This window comes from Siphateles boraxobius, unplaced genomic scaffold, assembly GCF_051911475.1.
Source record: "Siphateles boraxobius isolate OS27281-9 unplaced genomic scaffold, OSU_SipBor_1 3, whole genome shotgun sequence".
Taxonomy (NCBI): domain Eukaryota; kingdom Metazoa; phylum Chordata; class Actinopteri; order Cypriniformes; family Leuciscidae; genus Siphateles; species Siphateles boraxobius.
In genome coordinates this window covers 3,600,392-3,624,247 of record NW_027508919.1, presented here as the reverse complement: position 1 = coordinate 3,624,247, position 23,856 = coordinate 3,600,392, and the positions used below count along the sequence as shown (strand labels likewise).

At 41.8% G+C, this 23,856-nt stretch overlaps 1 protein-coding gene across 2 annotated transcripts in view; it reads left to right on the top strand.

Annotated features, from left to right (window-relative positions):
- The window catches only part of nrg2b (neuregulin 2b), a 76,173-nt gene extending 52,797 nt beyond the window's left edge, over positions 1-23,376 (top strand). For both annotated transcript variants that reach the window (XM_077247412.1, XM_077247413.1), the window contains exons 5-11: positions 2,780-2,838; positions 7,225-7,248; positions 17,113-17,215; positions 18,237-18,360; positions 18,652-18,785; positions 19,358-19,582; positions 21,991-23,376. In XM_077247412.1, the coding sequence (XP_077103527.1) occupies positions 2,780-2,838; positions 7,225-7,248; positions 17,113-17,215; positions 18,237-18,360; positions 18,652-18,785; positions 19,358-19,582; positions 21,991-22,624 (1,303 nt within the window). In that variant the 3' untranslated portion in view covers positions 22,625-23,376. The remainder of the gene's footprint in view (positions 1-2,779; positions 2,839-7,224; positions 7,249-17,112; positions 17,216-18,236; positions 18,361-18,651; positions 18,786-19,357; positions 19,583-21,990) is intronic.
- Positions 23,377-23,856: the final 480 nt, after the last annotated feature.

Sequence of the window (23,856 nt, the reverse complement as noted above, 5' to 3'; positions counted from 1 at the left end):
ATTTAGACAAGTCTTTCAACTGATCCACTTCATCTGTGATAAAGTATGTAAATACCGCGCGAGTGTCACTATGGGAAGCAGAAAGTGTCCCCTAAATCCAGCCTCAGCTAAAGTCAGTCACACCTATTAAGTATGAGAAATAGAAATATGAATGTGCATATCACATTATATTATTATTATTATCTCATATTATTGAGAATTCAGTGCCAATAACCTGTCATTTTTACACAGCTGTCTGAAATGCTTGATTCTAGTTGGTCAGTCGTGGCATTCCGAGGTCAGTTATTCCCCAATAATCCCACTGTATAATGACATTAATCTGGGAATTTGAGGCTGGCTCTTCTTTCGTGTCTCACATATCACACCGCAGATGCGCTCTCAAACGCAGCTGGTGCCAGTGGTGTAGTCTACGTGATACGCAGGTATACGCCGTATACCCACTAGAAAATGTCAAGGATTTACGTATGCCCACTAGGAAATGTCAAAGATCTCCTTATACCCACTTTAAAAAGCGTGAGGATTCGTAACAACATCGTTTTGTGAAAGAACTTTCATTCATACATTGACCCCGCCGTGACGTCTGTGTTTGCGCAGCGACACGGATCGAATTGCGGAATCCAGCAACAGATGTAACTTAGCCTACTGTAAAGAGGAACGTCACGCAATTTGGCCATTTTTGAATGAATAAATCAAAAGTAATGATACAATGAATCAAATCTCAATATGTACTAAGTGTCTATGAATATTAAAGCTCAAAAAGACTGCAATTGAAATAAACTCTGAATGTTCTGCGTGTTTCTGTGAATGAGTGCTCAATGTGTGCTCTACTACACACTGACGCGCTCGTGACACTCGTGATGTTTTCAGCGACTATGAGGAGGACATGCACACATTTGAACTTCATTGCAGATTTTTTATGAGAGTCAATTCACAAGAATTTTACCATTTCATTTGATAAAACTATCATCATTCATTCGTATCATATACACACTCACAAAGTTTGAAACTTTGAAAAGTCTTCATGACAACCTGTCAAAATCAAAGTTTTGTATAACTTTTAGAAAATATAACAGAAATATATTACTATTGAACAGTAGAGTATACTTCAAGTAGGCCTAATAATAATAATAATAATAATAGTTTATTAAAACACACAGAAGCTCAAATGTCTTTAATTTACAACCCACCAAAATAAAAGTTTGTAGAGATAAATAAAGTAACTCGAGGGAATTTTGAAAGAAATTGCAATAAAAGAAATTGAAATAATAATAATCAAATCTATTAAAACATAATTTTAAAGGAATATCACAAGCTTTTAAAAAGTAAATTTTTATTTGTGCTTTGAATGTTTAAGTCTTTTTATTATCAGCTGATAAAACCTGTGCTTCAGGGACCATATTCATATCACATCTAAGGCTAAATGTAGCTCTTTACTGGCTGATTTAGATGGCGATTAACACTAAACAGTAGAAAATGGGTGGTGGTGGCGGCGGAGGCGGCGGCGGGCGGGTTTGGTATATCACAGTATACTCACTACTAAAAACTAGACTACACCACTGGTTGGTGCCATCTTGCGCCTCAGTTATCGACTATATTAACTATATAAACTATAAAAGGGGCGAGACATTTCCAAAGCACAATATTCTTGAAGCGATTAGCCAATCACAACACACTGGTCCAGCCAACCAATCAGAGCACATTGCACTTTTCAGAAGGAGGGGCTTTAGAGAGACAGGAACTAAACAGAGCGTTACTGACAGACTGGGAACAGAGGAGCTGCAACATGTCAAATGTGTTTTCATACAAACATTAAAGCATGAAACCTATGGAGCCTCTAAAGGGACACAGTGATGAAAAAAATATTTCAATGCTTTTGCGTTCTCTCTTAAATGTTTAGAGTTCCGCCTAGAAACTTTGCGTTCGCTAGTGAAGAACTCGAATTTTTATTCCTTCAACATTCCCCTTTAGGGGCTCTGTAAAAACCTATTCTAGTAGACTCCAAAAACAATATCAATACTTTGGCTGGCATAATAGTAGAAGGCCTATGGTAATATTGTTGAAGTGTTTGTCTTGTTGCTGGAATTATTGTTTTCCATTACACTGTAATGGATTATATAATAATAAACAGGTGTGATTTTAAAATGATTTCTTCTCAAATCAATATTTCATGTCCCCGTCATTATTTATGATAAAAAGCTGTGCATTCACTGATATGACTGTACATTATCCTTTAAATGTCCGTCGTGTTTGAACTTGTTCATTCGTCTAGGCTCAAAGCTGCTTGCTAGGAACTAGGAACTTGTTTAATAAAGATTTCAGAATTCATAGAATTAAACAAGCACATTTTTGTTTGTATATATTTCTCCAGTAAGACAAAAACACCCTAATATTTGATTGTGGCCTGATGGAGGATTCTGTTTTGACGGTGGTAAGCGCCCCCTTGAGGAATTACCATCTAATTGAACCATCTGAATGAATCAGCTCACTAAAATAAACCGGGCTTCCCAACCCACATATCATTTTTGGAGCCATCCTAAAAATGGCATGTAATGACATGAGCCATTTTTCCTCAGGTTCAAAGTCCTCCAGTGACATCACAGCGATGACATCATCAGGTGGAACAGCTCACAGGGGTTGTTCTCTGTTGTTCTAACTGCATGTTTCTCTGCTCTCGTCTCTCTCTCTCTCTCTCTCCTCTTCCTCCTCATGTCTCTTTCTCCTCTTCCCCCTCCCTCTCGTTCCTTCCTTCTCCCTCTCCGGGTTTGTTTCCCTTCATCAGGTGTCCAAATGACTATACCGGTGAACGCTGTCAAACCTCCGTTATGGCCGGTTTCTACAGTATGTCCATTTCTTCTTCTTGTCTGTCTGTCTGCTCTGAAGCTGCATGTTGGCTATGGTGTGTGTGTGTGTGTGTGTGTGTGTGTGTGTGTGTGTGTGTGTGTGTGTGTGTGTGTGTGTGTGTGTGTGTGTGTGTGTGTGTGTGTGTGTGTGTGTGTGTGTGTGTGTGTGTGTGTGTGTGTGTGTGTGTGTGTGTGTGTGTGTGTGTGTGTGTGTGTGTGTGTGCATGTACATGTCTGCCTCTGTTTGCCCATTTTAAGTTTTTATTGGTAGAAGTAGAAATTCATGGATGTGAATGGATTTAGTATGCATTGATATATTATTAAAGGCAGATTTGGGGAAGAAGAGAATCATTATTATGCAAGTGAAACAATAAAGCATGTTTACATACAGATTAGGTTTTCATAGAGCAGAATTATATTCAAGAAGAAACTGAGTAATTAGTCAAACAAATTCAGGACATTTTGGCAGGCACTCATTCTTATCATTTAAAGGATTGTTCTGGTTTGATACAAGTAAAGCTTGTTGACAGCATCTGTGTCCACAGAAAATGATTTGAACTTAAACATTTTATTGACAGTAATGCACTTAAAATGGAAAAATGCACCACAATGAACGTTAAAAAACAGAAAAATACACAATTTACAACAAAAGTATAGCCACAAGACTTAATAACAATATACAATACTGTTCAAAAGTTTGGGGTTGGTATGAGTTTTTTAAATTCACCAAGGCACATTTATTTGGTCAAAAATACATTCTCTCGAAAACTCTTTTGAAATATACTTTAAAATGTAAATTGTCACATGATCCTTCAGAAATCTTTCTAATATGCTGATTTGGTGCTCAAGAAGCATTTCTTATTATGTGTCGAAAACAGTTGTGCTGCTTAAAAAAAAAATTTCTGGAAATATATCCCAGAATTCTTTATAGATATATAGAATGCTTAAAAGAACAACATTATTTTGAAATGGAACTTTAAAAATATTTTTACCGTCACTTTTGAGCAATTTAATGCAATACAATTCAAAATACATTTAAAAAATCTTACTTACCCCAAGCTTTGAATGTGTGATACAAATGACAACTAAACTTGTCTGTGCAAAGCTAAAAGCCATTTTTTCATATCCTTTTCAATCATGACCATGTAAAATCATTAAACCTTGGAAATTTCACATGATACACACAAGAATAACAGAAAGGGTCTGTTTACACCCACAGTCAAGATAAATGTTTTATTGAATATAATGTGAATGGAAACAAGGCTGTCATTAGCTATGTTTCCATCTCCCTATTTTAATGGGAATGCTGGATGGAAATGCCAAGATGCACATAAATTCTAGAAATGCGCATTAAAAAAGTATGCTCTCAAATGAGACAAGTAATTTTTTTATAATTTTTTTACCCGATAAGAAGACATGCACATAAACTACAATAGAAACAGATAAACAGAATAAATCCCTCAATGTGTAACAAAAAACTTTGGCTCAACAGTGGATGTGATTTGATAACTGGACTAACTTGCGGACCAATCGCATTGTGTCTCACATGATTGCGTTCCCAAACACCGGACATCCGAATGCAAAAGAACATGACAGTGATTATTGCGTTGCGTCTGCACGCTCTGTGACGCAAGATGTACGAAAAAAAGAGCCATGTGGCTTCCTCGATTGCAGCAACTTATATTTTTATTACAGATATTTTGCGTAGGAAGTGACGATTTTGTATTTTTTAACACATGGGATGGAAACACTTCATTATTTGCAATGTTTTATGCGATATCCCAATTTGTGCACAGTTTTTGGATTGAAACATAGCTAATGTACAGTCCATTCAATTGATTGCATTTTATGTTAATTTTTTGGTATGATATTTAAGCCTATTTTTATTGTTTTGTCTGCAGAACAGTCAAGACAAAGATTCACAGCAGCCGTAAAATCCACTGAACACATTTCATTGGACATCACATTTGTGTTATCTATAACATATATTTTTGAAGTGAAGAATTTGTTTTTTATTATTAATTTTCTTATTAAAATAAATATGTCGTCACATTTGTCTGTAAGTGCATTACTGCAAACATGACTTTTGCCTTTTTTAATAAACTGTACACTCGTAAAAATAAAGGTTCTTTATTGCCATTGATCATAGGCGGAGGGTGATACAACCCTTTAAAAACACATAGATGTCCATGAAATAGTTTAAGTTACATGTCGCAACAACCTACACATCCCAGCATTAACGCTCTCTATAAATTATTTGTTATTAAAGTGGCTACATTCACAAACCACTGTTCATTTTAACAGAAAAGCATGCATACTGTATGCGTGATTTGGCATGGCAGACAATGTTAATAATAAATAACCATTGCCTTACCATGCAGCAGAATCCTACTTTTGGACCAGGATTTCCAAAATCAGTCATGCTTCTGAAATAAGTGAGGGTGCTCTAGCCTTAATGTACACCTATTTTGACGTATCATATTTTAGTCTCATCCATTGCTATGGTTATTTCGAGTGAATCCCGCATTTAGCCTATAGGCTATGCAGATGTTTCTCCCGAAACTTTGCAGCGTGTGAAATGTGGCCGCTGGTCAAGCATCAAAAACAAAAGTTTTATTCTAATTCTGAATATAGACTATATTATATCGCCTAGAAAGTGCACAAAAGGCGCTCTCTTTATAATCACTAAAAGCTGTCACTCATCTTCATCGCAATCTCACAAAGTTCTGTTATAATCAATGGAGCTTACTGCACAATGAATCTCGTATTTACATAATGTCTACACTTTGTTATAATCAGATGAATTGCGAGCTTGCAGAACTCAGGACAAAAACTCCAGCTTTTGAGCGGTGAGTGGATTCTAACTTAAAGGGTTAGTTCACCCAAAAAATAAAATTCTGTCAGTATTTACTCACCCTCATGTTGTTCCACGTAAGACCTTCGTTCATCTTCGGAACACGAATTAAGATATTTTTAATGAAATCTGAGAGCTGGATCACTCCTCCATAGGCTTCTAAGGGATTGAACTTGCCGGCCTCGGAAAAGTTATTAAAGACGTCGTTAAAATAGTCCAAGTGACTACAGTGGCTCAATCTTAAGTTTATCAAGCGACGAGAATACTTTTTGTGCGCAAAAAATAAATAAATAACGACTTTATTTCAACTATTCATCTCCTTCTCTGTGGGCCTCGAGTCAGTTCACTAGTGTAATAGCGTAGGCTTCTGTTGTTGTACGTCACACGCATCACACATATGACCAGCGTCGGCCAATAGTGAGCCAACGTGTGATGTAGCTCTACGCAATCACACTACGTTTACTGACTAGAGGCCCAAAGAGAAGGAAATGAATAGTTAAAATAAAGTCGTTATTTTTGTTTGTTTTTGCGCACAAAAATACCCAAACCGGAAGTGCCGCCCATAATTCAAAACGCAGTTAACTCGTCAGGAATAAGGTGGATAATGGAAAAAAAAAATCTTTAAAATTTAAACATTTTCTTCTAAGGTTCTTTTAAGAACTGTCGACTGAAATTTCTTCTGTTGGCTCTTCTGGCTTCACTGCAAAAACTTCTTTTGAAACTTTCATTCTTAAGAAATTATTTCCACAGATGCTGTTGGTAAATCTTAACTTGCTTTGAACCTGGAACATTAAAGTTGGTTGTTAAGTAATATTGATGCTTCTGAGCCTGAGGCATGATGCATGACCTCTAACCTTTGACCTCTAGAACCACTGCTTTCCAAACAGTGGTAGATTGCTAGAAGAGTTCTCAGTATTGCCAGTATCATGCATGCCATAGGTGTGTTTATACATCTGCACATCTGCAGTGGAAGTTGAAAAACATATATGAAAATATAATATTGTGACTAAACTAAGGCCATCTGTTTGTCATTTTGCATATAAATCATTAGAACCGACATTAGTTGTGTCTGCATTCATCTGTACTTGTGAGTCTCTTTGTGTTGTACATTGTGCTTTTCTGTTTAATGGTTTTGTTTGTTTCTTTGTTTTTGTTTTCTTAACCTTAAACCAGAAATGAGGTCTAGTAAATATGGCAGTAAGTGTGGCTGTCTATGTGTCTGCATGCATTTGTAAGCTTGCTTACATGTGATGAACAAGGAAGGCGTGTTGTTGTTTGTTTACTAGTGTTTTTCTTCATTTTGTTTCCATTTTATGGGGAATATGGAGTTGGCCAGTGTGTGTCTGCATTGTCTGTCTGTTACTGGAACGTAAAATCACCTCACCTCAGTGTCTCAAAAACAAACCAACCAAACAACACCACTGATCGCATTCTAGTGAACCGCCTCTATCTGAACAAGTGGACATTTTTACCTGAAACCTGTTTTCTTGTTTTTTCTTTTTTTACATTGTCAACTTTCTGCATTGGCAGAGCATCTTGGAATTGAAATCATGGGTATGAAGTTATTATTTGTTTGATTCTTTAGATTAGGTTCATGACATAATTTGATGACATAGTTTAAGCATATTCACATAAGAACTCGTCTCGTTCTATTTTCTCTGTCCTATATTTGAACAAGTAAATGCATCTGACAAAACAACACTCATTTTATGAGTATAAGAATGAAACACATCAGGCAGGTAGATCGGTATTTATAGTATAAAACACATATTTCCGATTCTGTGAACATATATCAGTTGTTAACATGCCAAGTTGTGATATCCCTTGGCAACCTTGATTATTATTATTATTATTTTTATAAGAAATGTAGCAATTCATTGATCAGTCGTGTCTTTTATTAAGACACCATAAGCCACTCAAGGCCAGGCATTACAGTGATTTCACCACAGCCTTCCGTGTCTTATTGCTGTAATAAATTCTCAAATCTAAACACATTATAAACTTCTTATAGAAATAAGAAATAACTCTACAATCATTTCATAACCAGTGTTTTTGACTTGTTTCCCAGTAAAAAATATCCAAACATAAAGATAAGATTTTTTTTAAACGTAAATTTAATATTTAGTATAATATATATATACTGAATATATTTAAACCTCTTTATTTTTTTTTAGTTGCTAATGGGGTAAGAAAAATCTAATTAAAATGAAATGGAATTTATTCCTGTGATGGCAAAGCTGATTTTCCTTCAGAAATCATTCTAATATGCAGATTTGCTGCTTAATTATTAAACATTGCCGATTCATATTTTTATGGAAACCATTATAATTTTTTTTAGATTCTTTGATAAATAGAAAGTTCAGCATCTATTTGAAATGGAAATCTTTTAACAAGCATAGAGAACATTTTTATGCATATGTTGTATACACTGTAGCTGTATGCCTATAAATTGCATGAAATCTTTGATCGACGTTTGATCCATATAATGCCTTTAAAAGAACACTGACCCCAAACTTTTAAAAGTTAGCCTATCAAGGTTTCCACAGAAATATTAAGCCACAAAAATGGTTTTCAACATTGATAATAAAAATAAATGTTTCTTGATTTCTGAAGGATCATGTGACACTGAAGACGGCTGAAAATTAGTTCCCTTTCGAGAGGTCTCTCCTATTGCGTAAGTAGCTTACGCTATGGGAAAACTCCTTTTCTCGAGAATACTGAAGTCTTTATGTAAAACGCATTGCAGCTGCACAGCTGACAGCAATGAACGAAGGAAGCTCGGTCATTGGCTGTGCTGCGGCAACTTGCTCGAACCAATGACGGGGCGACTCTGAATGCGCGACCAATGAGCGCGCTTCGCGCCCGCACGCGTCAGAGCCCGCCAAGATGGGCGTGGCCAAGAGCTATTTATTGGGCGCCCCGTCATGAGAGTTCTTTAGATTTAATCTCCTTCAGCGAACACCTTCTTCGCTGGATCCTCCGGATTATTGAAACCTTCGCCGCCGTCGAAAAGCATACCAGCGGGATTGCTACGAGGACGTCGGCACCTTCAGCCGCCTTCGAACGCCATCCTACTGAGCCATCACGGCCACACACGCAAGTATCTTTACATCTGTTCGCCCCGCGACACTTGTAAAAGAGCAAATTTTCTGAGGCGTTGTTTCAAATGCCTTCCTGCGCGTCGTGCAGAGACCTTCTCCCGGACGGGGATCGTCACATCATCTGCGCTCGCTGCCTGGGCCGGGACCACGCAGAAGCTGCTTTGACCAAGGGCGGATGCCCGGAATGTGATCACCTGGGTCTCTCCGCACTGCGGGCTCGCCTCGCCGCTTTCACCGTGAGCGAGCCCATCGCCGCCACCTCTCTGTTTGAGCCGCGCACTAAGAAAAAGCGCCGCTCACAGAGGCTTCCTGAACCTGAGCTCAGTGACGTCACGCCGAGCCAGTCTCCGCGTGCTTCACCGCCGCTCTTGCCTTCCCCACCGCCGGTTCAGTTCACCCAGCCGGACCTACACCCCTCTAGCAGAGCGGTGGGCCTTGTGACTTTCGGCGCGTCCGAGGACGATGTGGGAATAGATGACAGCTTGTCCATCGACGCTGCATCGGACGACTGGCCGGGCTCCACTCTCGACCCCGCCCCGTCGACGCTAGCTAGCACGAGCGGGGGCTCCGACATGGATACCGAGAGAGATTATCCGTGTCCTCTCTAAGGCCGTGGAAGACCTCGGGCTCGATTGGTCTTCTCCCGAAGAACCAACCCGGAGCCGATTGGATGAGTGGTTTCTGCAGGGGCGCCAGCAGGCCCCTCGGCAAAGGCCTTCTCCCTTCTTCCCGGAAGTTCACGACGAACTCACCAAGTCGTGGAAAGCCCCCGACTCTGCGCGCTTAAAGCCTTCTTTTTCTTCTTCGCTCTCCTCTGTGGACGGCGCGAAGGAAAGAGGCTACGAGGGAACACCGCCCCTCGAGGAGGCCGTGGCCAAGCATCTCTGCCCGCCCTCCAGCACCGGATGGAAAGCCAAAGCTTCCCACCCCTCGAAGCCCTGCCGCACTACTTCTGCTCTCGCCGGTCGCGCCTACGCCGCCGCCGGCTAAGCTGCATCAGCGCTTCACTCAATGGCGGTACTTCAAGTGTTCCAAGCCAAACTTCTCCGCTCTATGGACGAGTCTGGCCCCGAACCCGAAGCCTTCAGGGACCTACGCAGCGCAACTGATATAGCTCTGCGAGCCACGAAGGCCACTGCCCAGTCTATTGGCCGTGCCATTGCTAATTCGACTGTTCTCGAGCGCCATCTGTGGTTAACTCTGACGGAGATGGAGGACGCGGATAAGGCGCCATTTCTCGACGCGCCTATCTCCACCAGCGGGCTGTTTGGACCGGCGGTTAAGGGTTTCGCCGAACGCTTCACTGAGGCCCAGAACGCTTCACAAGCTATGCGCCATTTCCTGCCCAAGCGCTCATCACAGAGCAGACAGAGACCGCTACAGCCGCAGCGGGCTAGAACAGCTCCCACCGCCTCTCAGCCCGCGCCTCAGGCTGACACCCGACGCCGCTCGCGCTCTCACAACCGTAAGCCGCCGTCTGAGCGACGGGGTCCTCGGCCCAAGATTGTGCTGAACCCTGAGCCTCGAAAGCCGTCCTAGCCACAGGAATGAGAAGAGAGAGTGCGTGTCTCGCAAAAGCCAGACCACTCTCTCTGCAAAAGCTCAAACATTACCCAGTCCCCTTGCAGGCGGCTGGATATGTCCATACAGCAGTCAATGGGCCAGTCAAAGAGCTCGCTCACCTGCAAACAAACGCCGTTTTTACGGCGACGCACAGAAAACACAAAAAGAGTCTTTTTCTGCCTGTGTCACTAAGGGTTCACATGTCCACAAAGTGTGCATTACCAGATACTGTCAAAACAGTGCCAAATTCATTCCCAGCTCAGGCTGCGCGCCCCATGAATGTAGATCACGTGCCTACGGTCATGTACGCACCACTACACACAAGCACTGTTCACACAGTTATAAATTCACCCCCAGTAAAAGCGGGAAACATTATAAAAGTGACGAGTGTGCCTACCACTGTTTATGCACCCCACTTATAAACACTGTCCTTACAGTGTCAAACACAACCCCAGCTCAGGCTGCGAGTTTTACAGACACAGCGCACGCTGTTGTAATCACACACGCGCCCATTCACTCAGCTGCTCAGCCCGCGCCTCTGAGAGCTACGAGCTCAGGCGATTCAGCGGCCCGCCCCTAGCCTGTATTCAGCCCATATCTGTACACGCAGCGGCATGGGAAAACATTCCAGATATGCCGAAATGGGTATTGGATATAGTAAAGCACGGATACTCGCTCCAGTTCGCTCGCAGACCACCACGTTTTACGACTGTGGTCGAGACGAGAGTGAGAAAGGAGTGTTCACATGTTCTACGCACCGAGGTGCGCAAACTAATAGAAAAGGGCGCTGTGGAAACTGTTCCCCCCTCTATGAGCGAGGAAGGTTTTTACAGCCGCTATTTTCTCGTCCCGAAAAAGGATGGCGGTCTCCGCCCCATCCTAGATCTCAGACACCTGAACAAAGCACTAATGATTCGCTCGTTCAGAATGTTAACAACCAAGCATATCCTCGCGCAAGTACGCCCAGGAGATTGGTTTTTCTCAGTGGATCTGAAAGATGCTTACTTTCACATTCCATTAGCGCTTCATCACAGGCCGTTTCTGAGATTCGCTTTCGATGGACAGTCTTACCAGTACACAGTACTTCCGTTCGGCCTGTCCCTGGCTCCCCGTACATTCACGAAATGTATGGATGCAGCACTTTCCCCCTTGAGACGAAGGGGAGTGCGAATACTGAATTATCTCGACGATTGGCTGGTCCTAGCACAATCAGAGAGTCAGTTAATAACACACAGATCTTGGATTATCAGCCATTTAGAATGCCTGGGTCTAAGAATCAATTTTGCAAAAAGCATACTATCTCCCAGCCAGAGGATTTCTTCCCTGGGAATAGTTCTAGACTCGATGCAAATGACAGCGCGTCTCTCATCAGAGCGCGCGCTCACCATCCGGCGCCTTGCAACATCATTCAGGGCGGGCGCGCGCGCCCCCGTCAAGCGGTTTCAGAGGATGCTCGATCTCATGGCCTCAGCATCGGCCGTACTCCAGCTAGGATTGTTGCATATGCGCCCTCTCCAACGCTGGCTCAAGAGCCGCGGCCCTACTCACACGTGGCGTTCGGGCCACCTTTTAATCAGAGCGAACCACGGCTGTATAAAAGCCCTGAGGCACTGGAAAGCCGCCGACTGGTACCAGTCAGGCGTGAGTCTGGGTGTGAACACAAGGAGAAAGATGATAACGACAGATGCCTCCAAAATAGGTTGGGGGGCCCTTTACGAGGGCAGGCCTGTCTCCGGCTTTTGGTCAAACCCGGAAAAGCGCCTACACATAAACTGTCTGGAGATGAAAGCGGTCGCTTTGGCTCTCAGAGCCCTGCTTCCACATCTAAAAAACGAACACGTCCTGGTCCGAACGGACAACATGACGGTAGTGTCGTACATAAATCGCCAGGGTGGACTCAGGTCGAGCTCCATGCATTCAATGGCCAGGAGACTCATTTTATGGTCCCAGCACAACTTGCGCTCGCTGAGAGCAGCGCATGTGCCAGGCGCACTGAACCAGGGGGCAGGCAGGCTATCCAGAGACAAGATTCTCCCAGGAGAATGGGCTCTCAACCCGCTGACGATTCAGTGGTTATGGAAAACCTTTGGCAAAGCGGAGATCGACCTCTTCGCCTCCAAGGAGAACGCGCACTGCTCTCTTTTGTTCACGAAAAGCACGGACGCACTCGCCCAGAGCTGGCCGAGCCGCCCCTTATATGCCTTTCCCCCGATCGCGATGCTGCCACAGGTCATCAGTTGGGTCAGAGAGGAGCAAAACGCAGTGCTTCTGATAGCCCCACTCTGGAAGAACCAAACATGGTTTCCAGATCTGATGCAAATGCAATCTGCACCACGGCCGATTCCACTGAGGCCAGACCTCCTCAGTCAGGCCAGCGGGATGATATTTCATCCCCGCCCCGATCTGTGGGCCCTTCATGCATGGCCCCTCAACGGGTTCCCAGGAACCTCACGAGCGGAGCACTAAAAACCATCGCTGAGGCGCGTGCGCCCTCCACGAGACGCTTACAGCTCAGAAATGGAAAGTGTTCAGTGACTGGTGTAATGCCAAGGGCCTGAACCCTGAAACATGCGAGATTACGAACGTACTCGCTTTTCTACAAGGGCTTCTGGAGGCGGGCCGCACCCCCTCCACGCTCAAAGTATATGTGGCGGCCATCACAGCGTCACACGACCCTGTAATGGAACGTTCATTGGGAAGAAACGACCTAATTATTCGTTTCCTAAGGGGCGCTAGGAGGATGAACCCTTCACGCCCCCCCTCAGTGCCGATCTGGGACCTAGCTACTGTCCTAGACGCTCTTAAAGGGCCCCCGTTCGAACCACTCCGAACCGTGCACCTTAAACAGCTCTCGCTTAAGACTGCGCTCTTGCTGGCACTCGCCTCGGTCAAGAGAGTGGGCGACCTGCACGCGCTTTCGACAAGCGCTGCCTGCCTAGAATTCGGACCTAACGACTGCAGGGTCGTCCTTAGACCGAAACACGGTTATATTCCTAAAGTGCTCACCACTCCCTTCAGAGCACAGGTTATCTCCCTAACTGCGCTGTCGTCTCCAGCAGACGAACACGACGCTAATCTACTCTGCCCCGTTAGGGCTCTCAGAGTGTATTTGGAGCGTTCTGCCCTATTCAGACAGACAGAACAACTGTTTGTATGCTTTGGCGGCCGTACGAAAGGTTCCGCCGTTTCAAAGCAGAGAATCTCTCACTGGATAGTTGAGGCTATAGCACTGGCTTATGAAGCTAAGGGACTTCAATGCCCCTGGGGAGTCAAAGCACACTCCACCAGGAGTGTGGCTTCTTCCTGGGCATGGTCGAGCGGGATACCGATCGAGGATATTTGTGCGGCGGCAGGCTGGGCCTCACCGTCCACATTTATCAGGTTCTACAACCTACAGGTCCCGACATTGCATTCCAATGTACTATCAGCATGATGCTAGTTGAACTACGAGTTCGTATCTAGATTATGTATGTGCTTGTGTCACACTGAGCGCCTTCTAGCCGCTCTGTATTTTTTCCCACATATAAAGCTCGCCTCTGCCGGCTAGTTGGATGATACCTTTGCTTTTCAGCTCAGGCACCTGCCTCTGGCTATCATAAGGCGAAGTTCAGCATGCACGGCGTTTTGCATGGTGTTCCCATAGCGTAAGCTACTTACGCAATAGGAGAGACCTCTCGAAAGGGAACGACTCGGTTACTAACGTAACCTCGGTTCCCTGAGAGGAGGGAACGAGTATTGCGTAAGCTGCCGTGCTTGTGCTTGGTTAGTTCGCTTCAGTCGTTTTAACCTAAAGAACTCTCATGACGGGGCGCCCAATAAATAGCTCTTGGCCACGCCCATCTTGGCGGGCTCTGACGCGCGCGAAGCGCGCTCATTGGTCGCGCATTCAGAGTCGCCCCGTCATTGGTTCGAGCAAGTTGCCGCAGCACAGCCAATGACCAAGCTTCCTTCGTTCATTGCTGTCAGCTGTGCAGCTGCAATGCGTTTTACATAAAGACTTCAGTATTCTCGAGAAAAGGAGTTTTCCCATAGCGTAAGCTACTTACGCAATAGGAGAGACCTCCTCTCAGGGAACCGAGGTTACGTTAGTAACCGTGTCGTTTTGCATCACATATTTCACAGTATTACTGTTTTTGACTGTATTTTATGCCTTTTGACTGGTAGTGTGTATCTTAATACATTTTGCTTCTCAAGTTTATTCATAAAGCTTTTTTTTCCTGGAAATCAACTCAAATATACTGATTAAGAACCTGTTTTTTTTTTTAAACGTAGAGTTTCCATTTTCATTTGCATACAACATACGTATCAGGGAGCCGAGTGAGGGGTAAAATGAGTGTTGCCCATCTCTTCTCTGTCTCCTTGTCTGCACCACTATAGAGTACATTAACCGTTGGTCTGGATACATCTCGCTCTCCGTTTTCTCTTTCTCTTTCTCTCTCTCTCTCTCTCTCTCTCTCTCTCTCTTCATGTACTCTGATCTCTGTTTCCTGTAACAAGCATGCAATGCGATATCAGTGTCTGACTCAACCCCCCCACCCCACCCCAACCCCCCCTCGTTTCTCTTTTATTACACACTCATCCCTCTACTGTTTGGCCCTCAATTCTCTTCTCTCCTTCCTACCGTCCATTTTTATGTTCCCTCCCTTCATGTTCTGTATGCTTCCTCTGTTGCCGCCCACGTTCAGAACCCCAGAGGATGTTTAGAATATTCTCGTTTTTTAAAAATCAGACCCACAAATATGTGCTCAAGGCATCATATATAGACGGTCTTCATAAAACCTGTTCATTTTATCCAAACAATTCTTTGGTTTGCTCTTGAAGTTGGCAACAAATAGTTTTTCACTCTCCAATCAGTTTTAAAGTCAACATGAAATGGTTGGCTTTAGGTTGAAATGTGATAGTATTTATTTGTAATGTGGTATGTCAGAGTAAAACAATAAATTAAATGTGTATTATAGAGAGGCAGAGTAAATTATAATGAAATCTCTGTTATAATGACTTTATTGTTTTAAAAAAATAATGTGCACTGATGAATCATTCGCAATAAGATCAGGAATCAGGAGCATTAAGAAAAGGAAATGGGTCAGTTTTGATTTCCTGTTTGAATTTAACCGGTTTTATGAACAACCCTCTCTGTAGAGCTCTTAGAGAACTCTATTTTAACTCTATTTTACAGGCATGCTTTATGCAAGACTTAAAAGCTCAGACGTCATAGGATTATATATAGAATAATGCATGCCATGTGCTTTCAGAGGGACAGAGATTTCATTTTATAAACACTTCTGGCCAAAAACTCAAGTTTCCAATGTTGCACAGGATGGTTTCAGTCCTGAAGGTAGCCAAAAGTTCTCCCACTGTTTCAGCATAATGTGCTTTATGTGAAACCCTGGCAGACAGAGAAAGCACCACAGCTGTGCCCTTCCCATGCTGCCGTGCACCTGATATCAGCCATCGGAAATGTTTTTACAATGACATCTTATGCACCTCGGTACCCCTAAAACATTCAGGTTTTAGATCTAAAAGGATTGTTCACTCAAAAAATACATTATTTACAGACCCTCGTCACTCTTTATGACTTTCTTTCTTCCATGAAACACAAAATGAGATGTTTAGCAGAATGTCCAAGCTGCTTAGTTCCACACAATGGAAGTGATTGGAGACTGGGGCTGACAAGCTCGAAAAATGACAAAAAAGCACTCTGAAAGCATCATAAAAGCATCCCATATGTTTTGTGCACTGTTTTCCAAGTATCCTGAAGCCGTACGATAGCTTCGGATGTTGTTATTCACTGAAAATCTAACTCGACAGACCAAGTCCCCATTCACTTTTATTATATGGAACTTATGCTGCCTTCATGTGCTATCAGAAATTTCCCACTTCTAAAGTTGTGATTGCGGGTTTGTCACATTCAAGTGAGAACAGGAATCATGGAGGACACCAGATTTATTCTTGCCTTTTTATTTGGGAAATGCTTATTAAAGCCAAACTGTTATTAAGCTGTTCATTGAGAACAATATTAACATTCACTGCACTATCTAGATAGTCAGCTTGCTGACAGTTCTGTAATTCCGGTCATACAGGCTAATTTTTGCTGCGTATAACACATACAAAATGCTTCAAATGATTATTCAAATATGTAAATATGCACTACTTTAATGAGTTGTGGAAAATAAACAAATAAAAAATAGCAGTCACAGCAGAAATCGTTCTCCCCTCCACCATGTTTAAAATGTACGGCCCACCCAACTAGGTAACTCAGATATCAAAATTATCCCAGAGCTTCCGTGTGGTAAATGTGACTCAAGAAAGGCATTCGTGTCCAGTTCTTAAGGAAACTCATATATATGATAATTACGATAGCACGTAAAGGCAGCATTATAGCTTGGACTTTGCTCTTTTAAACATCTCCTTCTTTGTTCCACGGAAGAAAGAAAATAATTCAGGTTTGCAACGACATGAGGGTGAATAAATGATGACAGAATAAAAAATTTTGGGTGAACAATCCTTTTAAGTAAATGAGACTGCTTGTAAGTGACAAATATGACTGTTTACTACTGTAAAATGCCATGTAGAAAGTGTTTTAGGCTGAATGGGTTAGTTTGACATGGTTTAAAGGCTGCCACTGATGCAGCGGTTGTGTGTTTTGTATGTATGTGTGTCTTTGTGTTCAATGTCCATTGTGTACATGTGTGTTTGTCTCTGTGTCTACGTCTGTGCATATGCGTGTGCTTGTCCATGGCTCTCGTTCATTCAGAGGCTGAGGAGCTGTACCAAAAACGCGTGCTGACGATAACGGGCATCTGCGTGGCACTGCTGGTGGTTGGCATCGTGTGTGTGGTGGCATACTGCAAAACCAAGTAAGCCCAGGGAACTTTATTGATCGCCAGAAAAGAGCTGTGCACATTCACACATTAAATTAAATAGCATACCCTTGGTTGAAAGAAGCAAAAATCACGTTATGAGTCATTGTGTATATTGGGGTATAGTATATATATATATATACATTTTTTTTTCAAGAAATTAATACTTTTATTCACCAAGGATGCATTAAATTGGTAAAAAGTGACATTAAATATTTGTGTAATGTTGCAAACGTTTTCTATTATAAGTAAATGCATTTCTTTTGAACTTTATATTCATCAAAGAATCCTGAAAAAAACTGTTTTCATCATTGATGATAATAAGAAATGTTTCTTAAACAGCAAATCATCATATTAGAATGATTTCTGAAGGATCATGTGACTCTGAAGACTGGAGTAATGATGCTGAAAATTCAGCTTTGATCACAGTAATAAATTACATGTTAAAATAGAAAATTGTTATTGTAGTAATTATATTATTGTCTTATAGTAATATTTCACTATATTCAAATGTATTTTTGGTCAAATAAATTTAGCCTTGGTTAGCATAACAAGTTTCTTTCAAAAACATTTTAAAAAATCGCATTGACCCCAAACTTATGAACGTTGCATTCCTAATTCCTGTACATACATAAAATAAATCATTGTATATATTTAATAAAATAAATATATATTTTTTCAGGAATTAAAAAAACCCAATTCAAATCAAATAAAGTAAAATTATATGATCACATTGCAATGTATATTTTCAGATAATTCAACACATTAAATATTTTACAAATTATTGCTTTCTTCAATAATTTATATTTGGTACTGGATACAAACTAAATGATAATATTATTCCAATTAGTAAAACAAATCTGGTCATGCATCTATCCATAAAAATCAAAGTAACTTTTGTACGTTTATAGTGATTATAATATTTGTACATCTTAGCTGTAGATACGTGGTCATTTCCTGTTTTGAGTATCAGAGTCTGTATGGTATAGATCACAGATCAGATTTCATCTTTCTTCAGGAAACAAAGGAAGAAGATGCATAACCACCTGCACCAGAACATGTGTGTGGAGCATCCGAACCGCATGCTGGCCAACGGCCCCAACCATCCTGGCCCTGGCCCTGAGGAAATCCCCATGGTGGATGTGAGTCTGTCTGCATCTCATATCCTGTATGCTGATATATTCATTTACATATTCTGAGGATTTAGTAATTGAAGGCATGATAATGCACACAAGTTACCTAATTTTTCTCATGCAGATTGCTTTTGTATAATGTTGCTTTTAACCTGTAGGCTTTTGGCGTGGACCATACATTTGTGATTGTTTGATAATGTATTTTTTAAATCCTAATTCCTCTGGTGCTCACATTGATGACGTAAGCGTCCTTCAAATTTGGTTAGGACTCAAGTGTGAAAGCAACTCTTTTTATTGCAGTATATATCTAAGAATGTCCCAGCAACTGAACGAGTAGTACGACACGGAACAGAGACATCAGGCAATTTCTCGGGCAGCCGAATGTCGTCACGATCCCACCACACCTCCACAGCTTCCCACGCTTCCAGTCACCGGTACTTACTTTCATTCCTCTATCAATATATCCATATATTGATGCTTGACATATATTGTCTCAGGCCATCTGTCTATTTATTTGTTAATTTACCAGCCCAACTAACAAAACAGTGTACAATGTACATCCATTTATTTTTCCATATACATAAAATGTATTCATTAAAGTATATAAATGAATATATACACACTCAAACTGGTGGTAAAAAGTTTGAAATAAATAAGATTTTTTTATGTTTTTGTAAGTCTCTTATGCTCACCAAGGCTGAATTTATTTGATCAAAAACACAGTAAAAACTGTAATATTGTGAAATATTATTCCAATTTAAAAGAACTGTTTTCTATTGTAATATATTTTAAAATTAAATTTATTCCTGTGATCAAAGCTGAATTTTCAGCATCATTACTCCAGTCTTCAGTGTCACATGATCCTTCAGAAATCATTCTAATATGCTGATTTGCTGCTCAAGAAACATTTATTATTATCAATGTTGAAAACAGTTGTGCATATATTTATACCCCTTACATATACTTCTCTCACATCTTTTGAACTTACCTTTTTGCTGTGTGTCAGGCACGAGGAGCGCACATGGAGTATGGAGCGGACAGACAGCATCCACTCTGACTGCCAGTCGGGGGCGCTCTCCTCCTCTGTTGGCACCAGTAAATGCAGCAGCCCGGCGTGTATGGAGGCTCGTGCCCGGCGTGCAGCATACTGTGGTTATCCTGATGCCACACAGTGCCCCCTACAGTACGGAGACTCTTACGACTCTCTGCGGGACTCGCCTCACAGTGACAGGTGAGAGAGAGAGGAAATACTGTAACGGCAGATAAGAGCTGTTCAACATCACGCATAAAGTCACTGTGCATATTTGTAGTCAAATAAAAGAATGCTGAGTTTCCTGTCGGTTAAATCACTCAAGGAGGTTTGTAAGCTTCATTTTATCAGCAATTTGATATTTGGTGTTGAACCATAGCACAAGATAAGCATATCTCAGATAACTTTCAGTGGCAGTAGCTTAACGGTTTGTGACCAACTTTGACAATGTACCTCATTCATTGCACATGTAGCAGTGTAGTGTGGCAAAGCACACTACACTACACTACTACTATTTTTTCTCTTTTTTTTAAAGCCCATTATCCAGAGCCGATCCTGACCTCCCTGGGGCCCTAAGCAAAATTCTGTTAAGGGGCCCTCATACCTGACACATGAGCCATGTAAATTATTTGCCATTGCCACACAGTCACACCTGACACCCCAGTGTCCTACTACAATCCTCCCTCCTTTAACTAGTACTAATTAAAATGCAATATATCAGATAATATATGTAATATATATTTTTCTGATATCAGAAATAGACATATTTTATATTGATATCAATAATTCACATTTTAAGTAGTACAAATTGAATTACTGATATCAAAAATGGATCCTGTGAATAAATAAAAGATAAAATGGCTTGCCATAGCATGTCACTGTGTTTTAAATGATAAAAGTAATACTTGATACTTGATGGTTATTATTTACTGAGGGATGTGTCCATAATGACCAGTATGTCCAACCAATTAGCATTTTTAATGCAAAATAGCCTATAAATTAATAGTCAATGTCAATACATGTTTCTCTATCTTGCTTTATTGCAGAGTTGTAAAGTTGAACTGACTAGTGGACTACTAGATAACCATTGTCTTGTTTTACAAGTATGTGCGCATATAATGAGTGCCAAAACGCCCATACTGTACTGGTCCCCACAGATGTTTTGCAGGAAAGAGCGCGTTTCATTTCCTGCACGTGCATATTAACTCATGTTAACACACGACGCTGTTATCTTTTCCGAGCTGCAGTTTATAAACAAACACTGTTCCCCTTTGTCGTTTATCAAACGTAATATATATTTGTATTTCACTCTACTTTTTTTTGTCTGGCCCAAAGTCACAGAACACAGCCCTTGAAGTGGGCGGCATTAGCAAACAAGACACAGAAAGACCAACAGATGCACTGCCCAGCTGGGTTAGACACAGACAGACTAGAAAAGAGATACACATAAACTTAACTTTACTGTTCTTTGCTGACATCAAACTTGGAGAGGAGAGAACACAACACAAGTCTGCCTGATTGCTGTTCCTGCAATTCATTCTTATGTTTTTTTACTCTCTTTTCGTGACCATAAGGACATTTCCGCTTAATTTTCTCATTGATGTTGTAAACTTTGATTGACACGCTTTGACACGGGCCTTGAGTAATTTGCAGGCCCTACAAAACTTGCGTAGTGTGCGTATAGGGCTGATCGGCAATAAAATATGCATTATTTGCATTACAGTATTAAATGTTTTCTATTTTGTTTTGGGTTATGTTTGGTGTAAGTTATCAGATTGGATGCTATCATTCTAATTGATGATTCATCTTTATATAAATTATACCATGGGTAGATGGTACACTATCGGTCTATTCAGAAGTTTAAGGTCAGTAAGATGTGTTAAAGAGACAGTTCACCAAAGAATTTAAATGTTGTCATCATTTACTCACCCTCAGGTTGTTCCAAAAAAACTGTATTCATTTCTTTCTTCTGCTGAACACAAAAGAAGATACTTTGAAGAATGTTGGTAACCATTGACTTCCATAGTATATATTTTTTTATTCTATGGAAAGTCAATAGGGTCCATCAACTGTGTGGTTCCCAACATTCTTCAAAATATCTTCCTTTATGTTCAACAGAAGAAAGAAGTTTGTGCAGATTTAGAACAACTTGAGGGTGAGTAAATGGTGACAGAATATTTGGGTGAACTAACCCCTTTAACACTTTTATTCAGCAAGAATGTATTAAATTGATCAAAAGGGACAGTAAATGCATTTTTGCTACAAAAGGTTTCAAATAAATGCTGTTAATTTAAGTATCAAAGAATCCTGAATTGAAGTGCTTTCAACACTGCCAATAGTAATAAATGTTTCCTGAGCAGCAAATCATCATATTAGAATGATTTCTGCAGGATCATGTCACTGAAGACTGGAGTAATGATACTGAAAATTCAGCTATGAATCACAGGAATAAATTACATTTTTAAACAAATGAAATAGATAACAGTTACTGACAGTTAGAAATAATGATTCAGAACATTTTTGATCGAATAAATGCAGCCTTGGTGAGCATAAGAGACCTTTGAACAGTAGTGTGTATTTTCCCACCATGTTTTTCTGCATCTTCACAGGTACGTGTCCGCTCTGACCACGCCTGCGCGTCTTTCTCCGGTGGACTTTCACTCCTCACTGCCCCCGCAGGTGCCTACCTTTCAGATCACCACGCCCAATGCCAGCCACGCCCTCTCCCTGCCGCCCGCCGCCGCCGCAGTCGATATGGACGACGACCAGCCCCTCCTGCACCGCTACCGTCGGTCCCGGCGGCCGTATTACGCGGCGGACAGCACCGGCTCCCTCCCGTCCAGCCCTTATCGCTTCGTGGACGACGAGGATTATGAGACCACGCAGGAGTACATGTCCTCCCGAGAGCAGCAGAAGAAGAGCGGCGGCAGCGGGCGGCACTGGCGCAGGAGGTCGCGGCTCAACGGGCACGTGTCTCAGCGGGCTCCGGACCCCAGGAACTACAGCTCTCAAAGCTGCCTCTCGGACAGCGAGTGGGAGGACGATGAGGTCGGCGACCTCGGACACGGTGAGAGCACGCCGTTTCTCAGTATGCAGAACATGAATGCCGCTGAACCGGCCACCATCTACCGACCCAACGACACGCGGACTTTCTGCAACACGGGACGCTCCGGCTCCCGTGGCACCGTGCAGGCCAACAAACTGTCGCAGTCGCGGTCCAGACCGGACAATGCACCCCTTTAAAAAAGAACGACGAGAGCAAGGATGGGCGTGAAAAACAAATGATATGCTATAGACCTGCACCTATGAGAAATATTTTTTATTTTATATAACAGACAGATATTCTAAACAAATGAAATATTTATTTTCATTTCAGCAAAAATTGTCTACTAGCTAGCAGCAAAGACTTTTTTTATAGGGAGAAAACTATTTATATGTGATTCCTTTTTTTGATTTACAGCATTACGAAGAAGAATTACGTGCAAATTTTTTCACGGGTTAGAAATAGAATAATATTGTGGTGCCTTTTGCTGTTTGCCGACGAGGGAGGTTCAGTTGAATTTTTGTAGCCTTTCTTAAAAACAGACTCTTGGGTTTTATAGAAATGTTCTTTCTTGGTTCCTTTGTTCCGTTCGTTCAGGATCTCCCCATTTGAACTGTGATATTATTCAGACACCATGCAATATTAAATCACTTCTGTGTAAGGTGTTTGTTTACATGAGTAGGGTTCACACGCGCACATAACCTGCATCGCGAGCGCCGTCTGCGTTCGACCAGAGAATGTCTAATAGAAGAGAATTGGCACTGCCTGGTTACTTCCGGTTTCTGGACTGGCTGCACGTCTCTGTCCATTCGGGGGCGCTCGCAGGCGAGTGCAGAATGAATGGGAGTCTATGGGGTTTCACCCCCAGAAATCCACTTTTCTCAGGATGTAATTTTTTGTCAAGTAATTTGAAAGTTGCATTCAAAAGGGGGGGCTAAGATAATACACTCAGCTGAAAATTGAATTTTTAAGTTCACTTATCTGTTCTAAAAATCCGTTCAAAAATGTGATGACGTCACATAATAGCAAAATGCTAGCGTGTTCCGGCCAATGACGACCTAACCTGTAAGAAATCGAAAGGACAGAAGTACTCGTTCATTCGACTTTTGGACTATAATCTATATTGAACTTGCGGAATCAACAATAAAATCTACGTTGATTCAACGACAAGCAGGAGAAAGAGATACATTTAGCCATCTAGCTCCATAGACTCCCGTTCATTCTGCACTCGCCCGCGATCACCTCCAGTGGAATTCAAATGGAACTGCAACCAAGATGATATACAATGGGGCTAATAGGAAGTGCCAAGGCTCTCCGTTAGACGGGCTCTGGTCCGACTTTGGTTTCTGCGTTTCCGTTTTCTTTTCTCTCAGCTGGTCGTCGCATATTGTTTCCATGGAAACAGAGGTACGCAGGAGTTCACAGGGCATGA